Source organism: Solanum tuberosum, unplaced genomic scaffold (assembly GCF_000226075.1).
Source record: "Solanum tuberosum cultivar DM 1-3 516 R44 unplaced genomic scaffold, SolTub_3.0 scf00364, whole genome shotgun sequence".
NCBI lineage: Eukaryota > Viridiplantae > Streptophyta > Magnoliopsida > Solanales > Solanaceae > Solanum > Solanum tuberosum.
The window spans coordinates 374,023-395,091 of NW_006239291.1; the positions used below are offsets into that span (position 1 = coordinate 374,023).

General features: G+C 34.1%; 1 protein-coding gene across 3 annotated transcripts; it reads left to right on the forward strand.

Moving 5' to 3' along the window:
• The first annotated feature begins 638 nt into the window (after positions 1-638).
• Positions 639-8,555, forward strand: LOC102589835 (DEAD-box ATP-dependent RNA helicase 56). Of its 3 annotated transcripts, none has more exons than XM_006361666.2 (12): positions 639-770; positions 889-1,021; positions 1,834-1,934; positions 5,224-5,396; positions 5,517-5,748; positions 5,842-5,960; positions 6,478-6,534; positions 6,613-6,797; positions 7,156-7,300; positions 7,388-7,471; positions 7,564-7,627; positions 8,176-8,555. In XM_006361666.2, the coding sequence occupies exons 2-12, from the start codon at positions 909-911 to the stop codon at positions 8,184-8,186; spliced, it is 1,284 nt and encodes a 427-aa protein (XP_006361728.1). In that variant the 5' UTR covers positions 639-770; positions 889-908; the 3' UTR covers positions 8,187-8,555. The 3 variants fall into 3 exon arrangements, with proteins under 3 accessions (XP_006361728.1, XP_006361727.1, XP_015170920.1); XM_006361665.2 differs by having other exon boundaries at positions 892-1,021; XM_015315434.1 differs by having other exon boundaries at positions 641-770; positions 892-1,021; positions 5,123-5,396.
• The last annotated feature ends 12,514 nt before the right edge of the window (positions 8,556-21,069 follow it).

Below are 21,069 nucleotides of genomic sequence, written 5' to 3' on the forward strand. Positions count from 1 at the left end.
ATTTATGAATCACACACTTCGATGAATACTTACAAAAAATACATTTATGAATCACACACTTCGATAAATACTTACAAAAATACATAATAGTCAACGTAAGATTTAGCGGGAAAATGTTGATCATTCCACTATTCCTCCCACAAAAACTAGCTAGTTTAAAAGACTTGATTTTTTATTTTTAAAAATATTTATTGATAAAAACTTTACAAATAAAATACTACTAAAAATATATATAAAAAATATTTTTAAATAATCCTATCCCACGGGCTGGTCTCTGAGACTTGCGGATTGGACCTACGAAGCTAGCGAGTCAAATGAAACTGGGCTAAAAAGCCTCATTCCTAAATGAGCCAAAAAAATTAGACCCAATTCCATTAAATTCAAGAGTTGGATTGAATCGACCTAACGGGCCAAAACCCATTTTGACAGATCTACCTACATACTCTGTCCATAACCTAACGACCCCCTTAATGCTAAGGTCGAAAGAAAATCTTTATTATCGGAAAAAAGAAAAAAGTGACTTTTTTTAGAAGGGAAAATTTCCCAAAATATCTAAACCGACTTGGTACTAATTCGTATTTCTGGAAAGGAGCCAAGGATAAAATCGTCAACAAAAATTCAGCATACCCTCTTCTATAATCTACCCCTCCATCACAAAACCCAATCACTTTTGCTCTCATACGATTTTTGTATTTTCCTAACATTTTTTCTGCAGCTTCCGAAACCCTAACCCCCTACCGAGATCCAACTTTTCTCTGAGATTCTTCAAGGTAAAAGCATTTTTCTTACCAAATCTCTCTTTTACACACGTATTCAATATTTTTTTCGCAATTGTTTTCTTAGATTTTAGAAACTGATGTTTGGATCTGGCGTATTTTTGATGTGTAGTAGTAATAGTAAAGCTAAATATGGGAGAAAACAAGGAGAACGATGCTTATGAGGAGGAGCTTCTCGACTATGAAGAAGATGACGAAAAAATTCCTGATTCCGCCACAAAAGTCAACGGCGAATCGGCCAAAAAGTGAGATCTTCGCTCTCGCATTAAATTTTCTGTTTTTTTTCCTAATTAGTATACATTGGAAACTATTTTATTTAAGTTCAAGCTTATATTACTGCTTCTATTTTAATCGTTTTTCGGTACTATTTTCCAGAAAAATGTCATGAAGCCTATTGTTAAAGCATTTTCTAACATATGTTCTTTGTTGTACTTTTTATGCTTAAAGTTTGTACTTTTATGTTTTTTGTTTTTCGTATTCATGGAGGTTTATGTATCTGGTTAAGAGTCTATTTGCTGCTGACATATGTTCTTCTCTTGGTTTTGTTAAATCTGTTTGCTGCCTGGAAAAAAGCCTCTATCTCTATTATAGGTTTTAATGAATTAACTACGCCTATTTGATTTTTTTTTGTTATGTCTGTATTTTTATGTTGGAGTGGTTTATCTGCTTTGGAAATTTCACTGATTTGACAAATGAGCTTTTTATTTTGTTCTCTCTTTATTGGTGTGGAATCTAACTGGGCTAGATAGAGTGGAATAGATATAGAGGATTAATATAGCCAAACCTTGCTTGTTTGTGATTGAGCTGTAGTAGGGGCAGACTGTTATTTATATTTTTGGAAGTCAATGATGTTTATTAATGAAAAGAAATGGGTCCTAGCATGGTGTAATATGGAGGATTCATATAAGTCAATTCCAACTTCTTTGGGGGAAGCTTAGTTGATTGATTTTTGTTCTTGTGTTTGTATTTTGTGTTGGCCCCTTTTGGTCCTACTTCATCAAGCTTGGACTTTTGTGACCTTGGTGTTGAATATTCTGGTCGTTTTTGGTGGATGCAGGGGTTATGTTGGAATTCACAGTTCAGGTTTCAGAGACTTTCTTCTAAAGCCAGAGTTGCTGCGTGCTATTGTTGATTCTGGGTTTGAGCATCCGTCCGAAGGCAAGTTACCTTGTATTTGGGCATTTTTGGTCCTTCTAAACTAAAATTGTTGATTTGTACTATATCATGTAAAAAAGTGATAACCTATGTTGCTCGGACTCTTCAAAAATGTCAGTGAGTGTATGTCGAATTCTCCAAAAATAGTGTTATTTGGAGAATCTGACACGGGTGCGGTGCAACATCAAAAGTGAAGAGTCCATGCAACAACTTAGGTGATAACCAACTAATAATAACCTTTCTAATACTGATACTTCAACTTATTTGTGATGTGATTGTTGTGAGCATTTTCCTACTCGTGCTTAGTCTTGTTTTCTTTGAAGCTGACAAGCAAGTAGTAATGTTTGTCTGATTTACCAAAATATTTCTATCCTTGGTATTTGGATTGGTCGAGTATAAGCATTCAGGGCTTAAGGTTGAGTACAAGGCATATTCCATGCCTAACTTCCTCTTGTTTCTGAATCAAGCTAAAAGGGAGGGGTGAATTTTTGTGCTAAATAGAAGAAAAAACTACTGCAAGCTGGATCATACAAGTTCGATGTTGTGTCCAGTTCCTTTGAATGAAAAACCAGTAGTTGCAAAAATGTATTCCTTCGTCTTGTAGTACATATTTATGGATAAGTGTTAGATTTAGAATACCTCTAGTTCTAAAGGACTCTTATTTTACCTTCAGGGTATGTCAGCTATGGAGAGGAATATTTTTCAATTTTTTATCCATGTTTGGTTGGCAAATATGTTTTGGAAAATGTTCTAGGAGAACAAGTTCCTTGAAAATGATAAAAATGAACACTTAGTAGGTGTTTGGGCATGCAATTTCTTATTACCGTATGAAATCATGAGATGAAATTAGCATTTGGACGGTTCTCATGCTGATTTCATCTCATGATTTCATAAATTCATATCATGAGATGAAATTTCCAATTCTCCAAAAATCATGATTTGGGATTTTTCAAATACAACAGTTAACCCACAGAAGTTTATACTTTGTAAAAACAACTCCACATTTATATCTGCAAACCATTTATTTCATACGTAAATAAAATTTATAATTCATATTATTACTTTTTAAATCATTTATATCACATATAACAATTATTATCACCAACATAAAATTTACTATTACTTCAAATCAATTCCTATATCACCATTTATATTCACTAATTTTTATTATTTTTGATCAAATTTATTTACCAACCAAATTGATTGACAAATGGCTAAAAGTAACAATGTTGGTTCATCTTCTCGGTCATATGATTGAGCAATGCAAGTTCAATGTGAGAAGGTTGTTTGCAATATGTGGGAGGATTGTGTTAAAAGACTAGTAGACTATTTGTAAACTTATGTTTATTTGGTATGATTGTATAAAGAATTGGGACAATTTAATAGTTTTACAACTTATGAGGTTTTTTAAAAAGTTCAAATTGCATGTCCATACAAAACTTCCAACTTCATCTTACTATTTCATATTATGATTTCAATCATGATTAAATATCGCATGGCCAAACGGGCCCTTAATCTTCACCACCACTCACCACCACCACCCCTACTCCCACCTCGCCTCCACCTCCTATATTATTTGTTTACAAATTCCTAATTAACCTTTTTTCCTTGCAATATTGAACAAAAGAAGATAGGAAAAACTTAGTTTTGTGGAAAACATTTTCCAAGACACATTTTTCATCGAGAACATTCTTCTTCACATCAAACAACATCTTAAATGTCAATCTATTTGTCCGCAACACAAGTAGATATTCCATATGAGATACATAGAAGCCATATCATGAATTTCTGTTGGGGTATTGAGGCTTTATTGGCTGATCTAATTAGCTTCCCCCTTCAATACTGGGCAAATATTACGACAACATACACATGTAATCCCACCAAGTGAATTCTAGGTAGGTTTGAGTGTATGTACACCTTACCACTACCTTGGAGGTAGAGATGTTGTTTGCGATTGACCCTTAGCTCAAAAACAAGAAATAGATAGTAACCAGGCTCAAAAAGACAAGAAACTGCAAGGGTAATACTATGACAAACAATATGACAAATAGTACGGAAAGATAAGCGAGACAATGCTTGACTACCTAATTAACCTTCTACCCTAATCCGTGTCCTCCATAACCTCCTATCTAAGGTTATATCCTCGGTAAGCTGAAGCTGCGTCATGTCACGCCTAATCATTCCCCCAAATACTTTTTTGCACTACCTCTTACCTCTTTTGAAACAATCCGTAGCCAACCTTTCATACCTTTGCACTGGGGCATCTTTACATCTCAACCTCATTTCCTGCATCTTCCCCCCTATTGAGGCCACTCCTATGTGATCCACATTATCTACATTCCGAATTGTATCTATCCTAGAATGCTCACACATCCATCTCATTGTATAATTGTCATGTTCTGTGAACTTGTGAGAGTCTGGTGAGCTATGATGGTGCAGCTCCCTTGGGCATTTTTCCCCAAATCTTTTGGCTGTTATGTCTTGCCAATGTTGAGATACAAACTATTTTTCTTCCTCTGCAAACCTGCCCTTATAAAGGAAAAACCTATGGGACTGTGTTCCATCAATTTCCTTCTTTGCCAATTCGATATCCACTCTGATGGTTATTTTTGTTGTAACCTTATAGGAAGTTTGAGGAATCTAGTCTTTGTAGGAATGAGGGAGCCTATAAGAGGAGATTGGCATTAATGCAATTGTGGTTGTCAGATCTAACTTTTCCAACTGAATCTTTTGCATTAACCTTATGCACTTGTGTAGGCTCAATCCTTTATTTTATGTTGAGCTTGTTAGCTTTCTATGTAACGGGAGACCATAAGAGGACATTAGCATTAATGCAATTGTGATTGTCTGGTCTAACTTTTCCACCTTTCCACCTGTACCTTCTATTTTGGCATGCATTAACCTCTAGTCACTTGTAGGCTCAATCCTTATTTTATGTTGCGCTTGTGTTAGCTTTCTATGTAACATGTGTAGGGAGAGAAACTATTGTATGGTTAGAATTTGGTCATAAGTTGTAAGAAATGCATACTGTATCAGGGTTTGGTCTTCAATTTTTCCTTTTAGGTTTGGTATTTTTTAGGGTGTTTGGAGTGTGGCTAATTAGAAGTTCTCTTTTTTTTTTTCTTTTGATATACTGAACCATAATCTAATTAGAATTTTCTTGACAATTTCTGTCTAATTTCTGTTTTCAGGTAATTACTCCTATCACTACTAATTTGGAGATGTACCATGGTAAAATTTTTAAACTGAAACTGAGGTCTCGTTGCCCCCAATGTGTTTGGTTCATCATCAGTGCAACATGAGTGCATTCCACAAGCTATTCTGGGAATGGATGTCATTTGCCAAGCTAAATCTGGAATGGGAAAAACCGCTGTTTTTGTCCTTTCAACTCTGCAACAGATTGAACCGGTTGCTGGTCAGGTTGCTGCCCTGGTTCTATGTCACACAAGGGAATTAGCTTATCAGGTATGTGTACTGATCTGAAATTTTTCTGCTTTTTTACATTTGCTCAATGTTAGACGATTGTCTAGTTTGCTCAACTTGTGAAAAAATGTTTAATCTGCTAACTGACTACACTATCTGCAGATCTGTCATGAGTTTGAGAGGTTCAGCACTTATCTGCCTGATATCAAGGTTGCTGTTTTCTATGGTGGTGTCAACATCAAGCTCCACAAAGAGCTGCTAAAGAATGAATGCCCTCATATTGTTGTTGGAACTCCTGGAAGAATACTTGCATTGGCAAGAGATAAGGACCTGTCTTTGAGGAATGTGAGGCATTTTATACTAGATGAATGTGACAAGATGCTTGAATCGCTTGGTATGTCTTAACTAAGCCTTTTTTCCAACTCACTGCTAAAATTCCTTTTATCTTCATTCTTTTGATTCTCAAGTACATCTTTTACATATGCAGACATGAGGAGAGACGTGCAGGAAATCTTCAAGATGACTCCTCATGACAAGCAAGTCATGATGTTTTCTGCAACTCTCAGCAAGGAGATTCGCCCGGTTTGCAAGAAATTCATGCAAGATGTAATGTCCTGTGGCCAGTTCTTGAATTTAGAAGTCTACCGTATTTCCATAATTTCAGCTTTCTGCAGGCGATAGTAGTGAATTTATTTGGTATAATCTTTGTCTAAACTTAATTTTACCGGGGGAAGAGAACAGAAATGAGGTGTCTCAGGAGCTGGTTGCTGTGCTGAACTGCTAGTTTTCCACTAAGCTTGTAGTTCTTTGTTGTCTTGAGTTTTTGCGTCAATCTGTCTTCCATGTTCTTGTCCTATAGTTAAAGATGTCAAGAGGGGTGGGAAGGTCTTAGTTGAAATGGGATAACCTGTGGTTTGATGGTTGGAGTTCTAACGGAAGCTTTTTTGATAAGCGCTGTATAAACACATTGAGCAAGAATGGGGACTAGTTGGGTGCTTTTACTCTAAGCTGCAAGGAGAAAATTCACAGATGGAAGATCTTCATCCATCGTTCATTTCGTTATCAGATTCCGTTAGCTCACGAAGCTCCTAATATCCTTTACTATAACCTTTATTCCTTTCAGCCAATGGAAATTTATGTTGACGATGAGGCCAAGTTGACTCTGCATGGACTTGTACAGGTATATCTTGAAGCAAGATCTTTTGCCTTAGTTTTTAGTTATCACAATCTTCCTTAAGTTGCTTCTATTTGATGGCAGCACTACATCAAATTGAGTGAGACGGAGAAAAACCGGAAGCTGAATGACCTATTGGATGCTTTGGACTTCAACCAAGTTGTAATTTTTGTCAAGAGTGTCAGCAGAGCAGCAGAGTTGAACAAGTTACTTATGGAGTGTAATTTTCCATCTATCTGCATCCACTCTGGCATGAGCCAAGAAGAAAGGTCTGTCTAACTTTTGTGTTCAACTCATTTTATGTTAGCTGCCTATGCAGTCTCTGTTTAATCAGTGTCGGTAAATATTTGTATGTCATCGTGTCAATGAGATAGTCAGTTCTCAACCACTTTTTCCCTCAAGGTTTGTGGTATCAGTTGTGTAACAAGAACTAGGATCAGAAGCACCCTTTAATGTTTTTGCATCTCACTCCGATCTCTCTTTCTTCCTGTGGAGTTATAACTTGTGCATATGTCATTTCCTCTGATCTGACATTTGTGTGACTTATAGAAATCATACTATGCTGCTGTTGCCATCTTTCTGTTTACATGTTATGCAAGTTTAATTCTTGCCTTGTCTGCTTGGTAGACTGACACGCTACAAGGGTTTCAAGGAAGGGCACAAGAGAATTCTTGTGGCAACTGATTTGGTTGGTAGAGGCATAGACATTGAAAGGGTGAACATTGTTATTAACTATGACATGCCAGATTCTGCAGATACTTATCTTCACAGAGTATGTCCTGCCTGTCTTGCACTCATTGTTTTAGGTTCTAATTTCATCCAAGGAGTCTTATTATTTAATCTTGAATAATATTGGTAGGTGGGAAGAGCTGGTAGATTCGGAACTAAAGGGCTTGCAATAACTTTTGTGTCATCTGCATCAGATTCTGAAGTTCTTAATCAGGTTGAGAGTCCGGACCCTCCTATTTTCACTCTGTTATGCTTATAATGCCATCCTCATTGATAGCATTTTCTTGTGCTTTATACCTACTGTAGGTTCAGGAGAGGTTTGAAGTGGATATTAAAGAACTTCCTGAGCAGATTGATACTTCTACATACAGTACGTCTTTCTTGATGCTTACTTCTGAAGCTTTGTTGGCTAGTTTAATGTTTGGTTTTTCTTTGACTGATCTGTTTGTGCACATAACCACAATGGCTATGAGAAGAAAATAAAGTTGATGGGATAATTCCCATGGCTTTGGTTAGACAGAGAGGGTACTACAATGTGGGATTTGTGATTGGTACATGTCACTAGTTAGAATCTTCATGGGTGTTTTTTAGAGGGGAGTAGATGTATGTGGCATTTACTGAAATTCAGAAGTGGAAATAGCGATTGTCATAGAAAATGAAATAAATTTGTATATTTGTCTTATTGTTCCATGAGTAGTAAGTTTGGTTTGTGATATGGTACAAATAGTGTTCACCTTGCTGATAAAAAATAGTTCTTTGTGATGTGGCACAAAAGGTGAACATAATTCATCTTCAATTCTTTTTTGTTGCTTTTGGGGTATTTTCTAAGCATAGGTGTAGTCTTCTGTGGGTTATGTAGTTGTTGCCTATTTGTTTGTTTGTGTGTGGGAGCTTAATCTAGTGCTTCTTTGTATGCAGTGCCATCTTAATGAGAATGAGGTCTTCCTGCAAATGTGCCAGTTGTCTAGCTTGAAGACATGAAGTGGCAGTATGGTTTCCGCTTTGTGTCAACGTGGTTCTGAATATTGAGCTGATTAAATTTGAAGGATTGTGGAGACTTGTCTGCTTTGGCACTTTCTGGATTTGCTGTACCCTTAATGATTTCTATGCTGTTCCTGCATTAGCATGCAAATGTGTCAATATTATGATATCGAGTATGAAGAGTTGTAGCTAATACCCACTAGAATTATTCTGCATTAGTTTCTTGTACTTGTGCTAGCTAATGTTATATAGCCAGACTAGAGCTATTTTCCTCATAAGTTGCGCCTGTGCAAAATAATCTTTGGCAGCTTGTTGAAGGTCTGGTGCCATATGCTGCACTTGTAGATAATCATTTTCTGCAAGTGCCACAGTGAATGCTTATGCACTGTATCTCAGGCAGTGCATTTGTTTTCAGTCGTGACTATCACTAACACTTTAGGTATCTCTCCTAAACTTCTAGCTTGTTCACCCTTTTATCAGATCTCTTCAATGGGACAGGTATTTATTACCACAAAATTACTGGGAAATACTGAGATTCCAGTTGGCCATGATAGCTGCCATTGGGACCTTGTGAGTTCGAGAGTATCCATCCAAAAGATTAAAGGCAAGCCTTTTATCCATAACTACTTATAAGTCGTAGTAGTCACAACCTCTTTCCTGATATTTACTCATGCATTCTTCACTGTCAACTTTCCTATAATAAAATTTTCATCCACCAAGGAGAAGCAAACATGCATGATCCAATTTTTAACTCACATGATCAATAACCTGAAGTAGAATGATCGACTCCATAAGATGATAAATTCATCCTTTATTTATAAAAACATCTCATTATCAGATAAAGGATGACAAGTTTGGGTATCTGATTGGAGAAGATATGAAGGATCAAACATTGTCCAGTTATCATACCAAATGCTAGAGGTACCTCTTTTGGTTCCTATAACACAGTTTGTACAATTATTCTACTCTCTAGCATAATGTGCTTGTGGACTTCCTTGCTATTGCACCATTGTTGGAATTTGCTTTTTGTAATATTTATTTTAGAAATAGTTAGACCACAAGTTCTAATCTTCACCACAATTTGCATACAAAACTTTAGAATCTTCCAATAAAAATCTGAAACCTAACCCCTCTATGTTTAGGAAGACAACTTCTCTCAGGATGCCAAATGTTACTTCTGTCCGAATTATTTTTACCTTGAAGAACTTAACAAAAGTTCTGTCCAGCTCCCTTATTACACATTTAGGAGGGACTGACAGAAAGCACATGAATGTGAATGCTTTGTAATACACTGTTGAAACAATACCCTCTTTGCCTCCAAAAGATAAACATATTACCTTTTCAAGTTTGAAGCTTGTCTTTAACCCTTTTGATAAGATCACCGTAGTGTTCTTTTCTTTTTCCTTGCGTGAGTAATTGGGCAGTCTAGGCATTTAATTGGAAATCAACTTTTTTCACGTACCAATACGCACCTCTACTAGTTGTTTTTTATCATTATGCGTGTCAACTAATTTTCTTATGTAATTTTGCATAATCTCATATAGATATATCTTGTGCATCTGTCTTTTTGTTCTATCTTTAAAACATGAGCTTTTTACTAATTTCGCGCCACGAGTTTCAGCCTTTTCTTGAATAAGAACCATATAGTTATCTCATTAGCGAGTCGAGGTCAAGTTAACCAATTAGTCTTGGATTCAAGCACTATATTAATGGAATCATCATAGATATTTTTTTGTGATATTGTATGACACACGTTCATTCCTGAGTTCTTCATGTATATAAATTTCTTATTTCAATACAAAAATATTATATTAACGGTTTAGAAGCAAAATGTTTAACAGTACATTAAATGTCTGAATACCAGATACATTCTTGTTAGATATCGAGGAAATCAATTTGTTTAACTATTACTTTAATCTTGTTTAATTACTTGAATAAATATTAACAAGTCGTTGCAAGTGAACATGACTTGCACTAATCTAACGATATGGAGTACGTATAATGAGTCACTTTTTGTTCAGTTAAATAAAGGATCAAAATCCTTTAAACCCCCAACTTTGCATAATAGATATTCTTCCCTCATGTCAAATGATAATTTTAAATTTCTATTTTATCGTTACATTGTCAATCTTTATCTTTATTTTTTTGAAAATCTTTTTGAAAATCATGATATATCTTTAATAAGAGCTAAAACAAAGTAAATTAAAATAAAATTGGTTATATGTGTTAGTGATGTTTTATTATAAAATAAATAAGCAGAATAAGAAATATATATTTTAGGAAAAAAAACTGTATAGCAATAGTTTTTTTTTCCGTCTACATAGCAATAGTTTTTTTTTTTCAAAAATAGGATTTAATATAGAAAAAAACCCGTAGATATAGGGAAAAATTCGTTGAAATAGGAAAAAAAAAATAGAAATAGTCAACCACGATTTACTCAGATTCCTTGATTTCCTCCAATTCTTTTACCTTCCACGATTTACTCAAATTAGTTATATATTCTCTCCCATCTTAAAAAGGTTTTTTTTTTAACAAAAATAAAACTCTCTTTCTACTCATTTTGGTCGACTGTTCAATCATGGATACCAAGAATTTTTCAATCCTAATTCAACACAACGGATGATGGGACGCATCAGGTAATTCTGATAAATCACGATTGAATTGGTGTTTTTTGAAGTGATTTTATTAATTATATTTAGTTTTTTTTCATGATCGTTATCTTGTAATCTATTGTGTTGTGTATATATTTTTTTGTGTTACAATATGAATTAAGGCGTTTGAATTTGGCTATATTGAGTGGTGTAATTGATCGTGTAATTTACGTTGTTATTAATCACCAATTCCGTGTTTTTTGATAGTTATTCTTTGATTTAATTTGTAGGGTGTGTGATTTATTATAAGATTCATATATGGTGAATATGTTTTAGTAAATTAATTGGTGAAAATGATGGTCTTTTTTAATTGGTGCATAAACAATAAAGTTTAATACAAAAAATTTGGTAGATTAATAGGTGTAATTGATAGTGTGCATAAACAATAAAGTTTTTAACCATATTATACATCATTTCGTATATAACCTTTTTTTGGTGATATAAAAAAAATATGATTGTATATTTCAAATTTGATTGTTATAACTGTTGTTTAGTAGGTTCTTTAATTTTTTTTTTGAAATCTATTGCAGGATGGTATGTGGATTTCAAGATTGAAGGAGTGATATGTGCCGCATATACCAATTGAGAAAAAAATAATCAAGAGATCTAAAGTAAATTGTAGAAAATGTGATATAGCCTATAGAGGATCACAACAAGAAAACTTGTATCAAATATCCATATGAGGATTAACATTGTTGAGTTAAGAATCTAATTGAATGATATTAGCGGATTTGAATTTTATTCATTGTTTATTAAACATTTTTTTTCAGAATCATATTTAATTATATGATGTAATTAGTTCTATTATTTATGTTGGGTTCCCTTGTAGATAAAATGTCATTTGAAAAAACAAAATGACACGAAATATCAACTAAATTGGTATATTATATGGGGTAGCAATAATTTTTGGTATATTATATGTTACAATGTTAGTATTATTATATGGTACAATTTTGATATTAGAAATTTTCAATGATATTCGTAAATGGTGTCATATAGTTCTAGTATAATTATTTCAAGTTCTCAAGTTTGTACTAGTGTTAATTTTAAAAGATATTATTATCAAAATAATATTTTTCGTTATGTTATAAACTGACAATTTGAGAAAAAAATAATGACAAAAAATATTAACAAGTTCAATTTGTTAAATAGTGCTGGTGTTGCTATAATATTTGTAATTCACATAATACAATATTGATATAATTTTGATATTTTAGATGATACAATGTCAATATAATTTTGATATTTAAGATGATTAAATATTGGTATAACTTGGTGTTTTAGATGATACAATATTGATAAATTATATGATTCATATATTTCTTTTACACAATTTTGATATATTATATGGTATATATTGAGGTGTAATTTATAAGACTTAACACCAAAGTTATATGAAAATCTATATAATAGGCAAGTTTTTAATTACTTTATTAAACTTTCTATATTTAAATGGTTATTTAAGTCATGCCATAAAAAAATAAGAATTTTTTCAAACAATAATAGGGTACATAAATTTCAGAATTTCAAAAAAATTTGTCACAATAAAAGAAAAAAATATTTTTATAAAAACAATGTTAAAGAGGTGAGAGAAGACTATAATTAATAAAGAGTATAATTATGGTTGGAAAGTCAAAAAGTAAATAATAATATAATCAATTCCATAAATTTAGCACATAACCCCCAAAAATAGGAAATAAATCGGATACTAAAATATATATAAGAAAAATAATATAAAAAATTCAATAAATGGGTAAAAAAGAACAAATATAAAACAATATAATTATGATTGAAAAGCCAAAAAGTAAACAATAATTATCAATACCATAAATTTAGCACATAATCCCCCAAAATAGAAAATTAATCATATACTAAAATATACAAAAAAAAACCCCAAAAATTCAAGATATGGGAAAAAAAACAATATAAAAGAGTAAAATTATGATTGGAAAATCAAAAGGTAAACAATAATTATCAATCCCATAAATTTAGCACATAACCCCCCCCCCCCCCCCCCCCCCCAAAAAAAAAGAAAATAATCGAATATTAAAATATTTTTTAAAAAAAATCAAAAAATAAATATTCTGTCATGTTTGTAATTAAAAACTTAGTTTTATAAATAAAAAAAGAGTATATACATATATTGTTAATTAAGGTTTTAAATAGTATATTCTTGTAATGTTTCCTATATTTTATCAATAATAATTAAAACATTAATATCTAGTGATTCGTAGGCCAGACTCGTAGACCACTGTCTCAGCTATTATTCTGCAACTTTCTCCTTAATTCGATTTCCAACTTCTGAGATGTTACAATATCTCTCCCTTGAGAACATTCATCCTCGATGAGACTCAAGCTAGCATGAAGAGAGTAGGAGAGAAGCTAACAACCCAACATGAATGTAAATTTTCATCAAAATGCACATAAACATGGAGAATCACTCCAAGTTAAATCATAACATTGAAAATCAAGTTTTCATGAACATGCATGCATATATAACTATGAGAATAGCTAAAACACATGAATCCAAAGGAATGAACCATGAGGAGCTAATACCTCAAGCTAGAATAGGAGAGGAGGGGAAGAGACGAGGATACCGGGACATCATATCGGCTTCGACCTCCCAAGTAGCACCCTCAAATAATTGATTCCTCCAAAGAACCTTTACGGAAGAAACTTCCTTATTTCTCAACTTCCATACTTTCCTGTCTAAAATCTCAACCAAAACCTCTTCATAAGAAATATTCTCTCTAACTCCTAATCCTTCCAATGGTACTATGGACGTCAGATCTCCCACACACGTCTTCAAAAAAGAGACATGAAATATCGAATGTACCGATGCTAACTCATTGTGAAACTCAAGTTCATAAGTAACTTTTCCAATACGCCTCAAAATTTGATGTGGGCCCACATAACGGAGACTAAGCTTCCCTTTATTTCCAAACCTCTTGACACCCTTCATGGGTGAGATTTTCAAGTAGACCCAATCATTAATATCAAATTCTACTTCCCTTCTCCTAACGTCAGAATAATACTACTTTGAGCCATTTTCAACCTCTTACAAATAATTCGAACCTTCTCCATAGCCTATTGCACCAACTCGGGCCCTATTAAAGAAACATCACCAAGTTCAAACCACCCCTTACGAGACCTACACCTCCTGGTATAGAGAGCCTCAAATGGTGCCATCCCAATGCTAGAATGATAACTATCATTATAAGAAAACCCAATCAAAGTCAAATGATCATCCTAACTTCCTTTGAAATCATTCACACACGCTCTTAACGTGTCTTCTAAAGGTTTGAATGATACACTAGACTTTTCCATCGATTTGAGGATGAAAGGAGGTGCTAAGCTTCACTTGAGTACCAAGGCCCTTTAGAAATGACTTCCAAAACTGAGATGTAAATTGAGTACCTCGATCGGAGATAATGAAAAAAGGCACTCCATGCAACCTTACCATTTCATGAATATAAATCTTGGCATAATATTCCGATGAGAATAAATCTTAACGGGAAGAAAGTGAACCGATTTTTTCATTCGGTCCACTATGACCCAAATCGACTCAAACTGTCAACGAGTGCGGGGTAAGCCCGCAATGAAGTATATATTCAAATCTTCCCACTTCCATGTAGGGATACTAATGTGTTGAACCAAACAACCAGATTTCTGATGCTCAACTTTCACTTGTTGATAATTCGGTTATTTATCCACAAATTCTTCAATATCCTTCTTCATCTCATTCCACCAATAGATTTCCCACAAATCACGGTACATCTTGGTGGCTCTCGAGTGAATAGAATACCGAGGACTATGAGTTTCTGTCAGAATTTGATTTCTCAACTCATCAACGTTTAGAATATATAATCGATCTTGGTATCAAAGGACACCATCTGTCCTTTAGGAGAAATCCTCAATGGCTTTTCCGAAAACCGACTTCTTCAAGTCATCTAATACCGGATCAAGACCTTGCTTAGCCTTCATATCCGATACAAAAGATGGTTTTGAACCATTATGAACAACACCACCACCTTTAGTAGAAATCAACCAACCGAACACCCAATTGGGCCAATATGTGAACATCACGAACTAACTCCTTCCTATCATCCTCAACATGAGCAACACTACCCATCCACAACCGACTTAGAGCATCCACCACCATACACTACCCATAAAACTCACGGTCCTTGAGAATTTGCAACACGATCCTCAAGTGCTCAACATGATCATTCTCACTCTGTTAGTAAATCAAGATATCATTGATAAACACAATCATAAGCATATCAATATATTTCTTAAGCACCCTATTCATCAAATTCATAAATGCCATCGTGGCATTGTTCAAATCAAAATAAATTAGTAAAAACTCATAATGACTATACCGAGTTTGAAAAGTCGTCTTCAGAATGTCATTTCCTGTCACACTTAATTGGTGATAACCCAACCAGAGGTCAATCTTAGAGAAGTAACTTGCTCCTTGGAGTTGATCAAATAAATCATCTATCCTTGGAATATGATACTTACTCTTAATGGTAACCTTATTAAATTGCCGATAATCAATACACATTCGGAGAGAACCATCCTTTTTTCTATCAAATAACACCAGAGCACCCCATGGATAGATACTCGATCTAATAAAATCCTTATCCAACAAATCTTTCAATTGGTCCTTTAACTCTTTTAGCTCTGCCGGAGCCATATGATAAATATGAAAAGAGATAGGCTTCGTATCTGGAAGAAGGTTAATACCAACGTCTATTTCCCTTTCGGGAGAACACCGGGAAGATCATGAGGAAACACTTCCAAAAACTCTTTTACAATCGGAACTGACTCAAGAGTGGGATTTGAGAATCCATATCCCTAACCCGAACAAGATGATATATGCAACCCTTAGAAATCATTTTCCTAGCTTTTAGAAAAGATATAAACTGTCCTTTAAGGATTTAATTTTCTCCTTCCCATGACATGGTAGGTTCGTTCGGAACTTTGAATGTGACCAATCAGATCCTATAATCTATGGAAGCATAACATGCATGAAGACAATCCATACCAAGAATAACATCAAAATCTAACATATCAGGATCTACAAGATCAACATGAGTGACTCTATGACAAACAAAAATAGGATAATTTCTATAGACTCTCTTAGCCACAATAGTATCACCCACAGGAGTAGAGACATGAAATGGATTAGAGAAGATTTCAGGACCAACATCAAATCTCATGGCTACATAGGGACTAACAAACGATTAGGTAGCACCCAGATCAGAAAAGCATAAACATCAAGATAAAAGACTTTCAACATACCGATCACCGCATCTCGAGAACCCTCACGATCCTATCCAGTCCAAAGAACACAAAATCTATTTTGCTTTGGAGCACCCAAATCGGAACCACTAGGTTGAACTTTCCTATTATCGCTTCCCTTAGTAGCAAGTAATGTGAAATCTCTCATCTTGTGACCACTCTTTCCACACTTAAAACAACTATCCATATTGACTAAACACTTGCCATCATTCTTCTTACCACACCTAGTGCAAGCGGGGTAGAAGATACATTACCATTGTTTCCTCCTTGAGGCTTAGGGTTATACACCATATTTTTGTTGAACTTAGGAGCGGGAGCATTAGAGAAACCTTGACCAATTTTTTTTTGCTAGAATTGAGGAAGCCCTTGTCCACCAGACTTAGAATGGGAATAGTCATCATCACCGGTCCTTGCCCTCTTTGACTCTCTTGCCCTCTCCTTGAGCTTTTCCTCTTCAATTTGTTGGACATATATCATCAAATTAGAAATATCCATCTCCTTGATCAACATGGAGGTGGTACAAATTTTTTTGACAACCATGTCAGACACACGCAACACGAACTTACTCATCCTTGTCCTAGAATCAACAACCATAGTTGGAGCATATTAAGATGATTGAGTGAAATTCAAAGAATACTCCTTGACACGCATATTGCCTTGTCGGAAATTAATGAACTCAAACACTTTTTCTTCTCTCATTTCAAGAGGAAAGAAACGATGAAGGAAATCTCCCTTAAATATTTTCTAATCAAGAGGACTCACATCAACCTCCCTTACTCTTCCATTTTTCAAACCACACTTATGCAACACCCTTGAGTTGATAAGCTGCCAACTTCGTCTTCTAAAACGTAGACAATCTAATGATACCTACTATCTTGTAAACCTCATCAATGAACTTTTGAAGATATTTATCAACCTTAGAACCATGAAACTCCGGGGATTCATCCTAGTGAAGTTTCTTATCCTTGCCGCTTCTGTACCATATTTGGGTTCATGGGAGCATTCGCCTTTATATTGGCTTAGGCCGTCATGGCTTGAGCCAACACTTGGAAAGCAGCTCTGAATTCAACATAAGTCACTTGCTCGGCCAAGGGATAATCTGGAACTTGAGGAACCTCAGGCTCAGTATTGTTGTTACCCGCATTCCTTCTCACATAATCTCTTCGAGGGGCCCTATCCTAAAAGGGATCGAATATGGTTTAGGAGAAAGATCTTTATAGAGATAGATTCTATGACATGACTTTAGAGTAATGAAAAAAAAGAAGTCTCCTAAACGCTTTTTAGCTTCCTATTCATAAATGTGACGCGCTTCACACAACAAGACTCTACTCAACGCGGTTTGTCAGACATTCTAGGACCTTTTCCAAAACCTTGTGCTCTGAATACCAAGTTTGTCATGACTCAAAGTACACCCTAGACGTGACATGGCATATAAGACCCTGAGAGGCCCTACATGAACCACTTGACATACATATGCACATGCTAATAGACAAAGTAAAGCATTTCATATTAATAATAGAGTTTCAAGTTTAAGTGGAAGTCTAACATAGTCTTGACAAGCCTTCTATTACATCAAAAAGATTGGTCGGGACGTAATCCATACACCACGTACAATATCTAAAAGTAAAGACATAGGAAAGCAATAAAGTAACATCGTCCTCAGAGTATGAGGATTCATCTAGCCTTCAAAATCCATTAATGATCAACTATCCACGAACGGAGGGAGAGGAGTCATCAAGCCCTACATTAGTGAAATAATGTAGGAATAATTATGCATTAGTATATTGTACTAAGTATGAGGGAAATGCAATAAAACATAAAACATGATCATAAGAGGACATAATTGAAAACATGAAATGCATGACCAAGCTAAACATCGTAAAAGCCTTTAAGGAGACATCATAAATAATGAACATAGTCAATGCAACTTAAATTCATAAGGAAAGCTTCATAAAAACATTTGAAAGCAACTTAGCTCTTTTTGTGGGATATTTACTATTAACTAACATAGACCATGTGAGCTATAACACGGAATCTGATGTCTTGCTCCCACACCGAAAATATATCTCCTTGCACAATTTCATTGACTTCAATATTATAGCAACCTAGATCATAAATCCTTTCTTTTTATAGGTCATGCATAAGTTTATGAAAACATCATTCATAGCTTCCAAACTTCATAAATTCATACAAATTAGGGTTCATAGTCAAAATCATGATCAATACATGGGTTCACATGAAATTAGTTGAAAAGCATGTAATTTAGTCTAAATCATCATAATATGATCAAAATCAAATAAATAAATCCATACAAATAGAACCCACGATGAATTGAAAGAAAACCTAACAAACTTAATCGAAATTAACTTGAAGAGATTGAGAACCCTTGGGGATCAATTGGTGAATGAAACATATTGATAAATCCTTACATACCTTGATATTGAATCTCTAAGCAAAGACTTGAACTTGAAGAACCCTATAATCCTTGAGAGCCTTGGAGAAAAAACCCTTTGAGAGGAACTAGGGAATTTGGGAGACTGATTTTGGCAATGGGTATATTTAGGGGTAAAAATAGGTTATAGGGACTAATTTATAGGCAAAACGATGTAGTATAGGAATTAGGGGTATAAGAAAAGACCAAAACACCATTTAAAATATCTGTCGGTCAGTCCTACAATTGTGACCTAGGGACCGTAGAAATTCCTATAGGTCGTACTGGTCAACCGTAGGTCGAGTGACTAGGGCTAAAATCAAAGGAAAATTCTGCAACTCTTTCATACGGACTGTCTAAATTTCTACGGTCCGTAGACCCCATACGTAGACCTCAACTTTTAACTCAAAATTTCATCAAGTCTGGGACCTTTCTATGGAACATTTCTACGGTCTGTAGTCCTTTCGACGGACCGTCCTGGTCAATCATATAATGGGTTATTGGTGCTTAATTTCTAAAATCTCAACTTGGGTTCTACGGTTCACTTCCTACGGCCTGAGGACTTCCTATGGTCAGTAGGTTGGACTCGTAGACCACTGTCTCAACTATTTTTTTTGCAAATTTATCCTTGATTAAACTTTCCAACTTCTGAGGTGTTAGATAAGTGGAAGGATTTCCTCTCATTTTTAAATTACGAATTTTCTCAGTTTTCTATTCTTCTCTTTTTAAAAAACTCTCGTGTAATTTGCAGTTGTTGAGTGGGTTCAAAGTTCATTGGAATTGGAACACCTCCTAACTTACATGTTTATATATATATATATATACACACACACCTTAACAACATGAACTCCCTAACTTGAATATTAAATTATTATAATATCCAAACTAAAACCACTCCATTTAGTGTATTTTCTATATTATATTAAAAGTAGACACATTTTCTTAGTGAAGGGTTGTAACTTTTCTAATGAGTTGTTACTTTTCCAAAGAGTTGTTGCTTTTCTGATGAGTTGTGACTTTTTCAAAGAGTTGTGACTTTTCTGACGAGTTGTGATTTTTTCAAACGGTTGTGACTTTTATGATAAGCCACAGTTAGCACCTATTCGTACTAACATTTGTTGGCTATAAGTAGAGAGATTTTCTCTCATTTTTAAACTACGAATATTTTAAGCTTGCTACCCTTCTTCTTCTTGAAGAACCTCAAGTGTGATTTACAATCATTGGTATCATACAAGCAAGTGTTAGTGAACAAATTGTAGCAATCATTTTTTTCTTTAAGCACACTAGATTTCAAGTATGGTTAAAAAGATTATCAAATGTGAAGATGATGAAGCGTTACATATTTTCATGTATTCGAAAGTTGCAAATCATAGTTAAGTTAATTTTTTCTGCAATTTTGGTATATTTTCAAGAGAATGCTAATGAATTTTACCCAAACTGTATTTTTCACATAAGTTAATTTTATTTGTTTTTTCTTCTTTATTAATTGCAATCCTTGTAATATTTTGATTTACTTTTTTTTTTCCTGAATTCATGAGTTAAACTCAAACTGTAGTTTATGCTTATTCATCCACTCACTAGCTTGATCCAATGATATTTGAAGAACGTACAAAACAAAACCTTTTTTCTCCCTAAATTTATATTTGAAAATAATTTTTAACATTCATAATTTGAAAATAATTTTTAATTGATAGTGCTTTGCGTTGATAATAAATATCAGTCCAATTGAGTGATCATTCATCAACTCACACTTGTATTTACCTTTTGCGATATTCATCACACAAATAATTTAATATAATTTATATAATTTTAAAACATTAACAATAATTAATTTGAGATATACATAGAACACACGTGTTCTACAACTAGTATATATATATACGGGAGAGCACGGACCCAACATGTTGAGTTTCAATGAATTGTTTTCATAGTTACTTTTAGATCGTATTTTTTCTGCGTTCATCTCTAGAGCGGTGTCATACTCAATAATTGATCATGTGGTAAAACTATAAAATTATTTGAAACAACTTAAAAGAAAAATGACACATTGCTTTATAACTTGTGAATCTAGAACATTGAGGCGATCAAAAACATCTAAAATCAGCATGACTACCCTCCTTATTTCTTAAAGAGTGATCACTACTACTGTAAAATGTCTTTGTATCCCGAATCAAGGCATATCAATAAGGGGCTGTTTGATTGAGAACATATTATCCTGAGATTAGTTATCCCTCCATATATAAGGGATAATTTATATTATCACTATGGTATAAATGGTGGGATAAGTTAATTTTATCCATAGACTATTTTTTTCAATCTCAAGACTATTTATTTCTATCTCTAACACCGAACGACTCCTAAGTATTTTAAGCATCGGATAATGGATAAATTAAAAGGTAATAGTTGTTCACCATAGGATTATCCAAGTTATAGATTATTCAA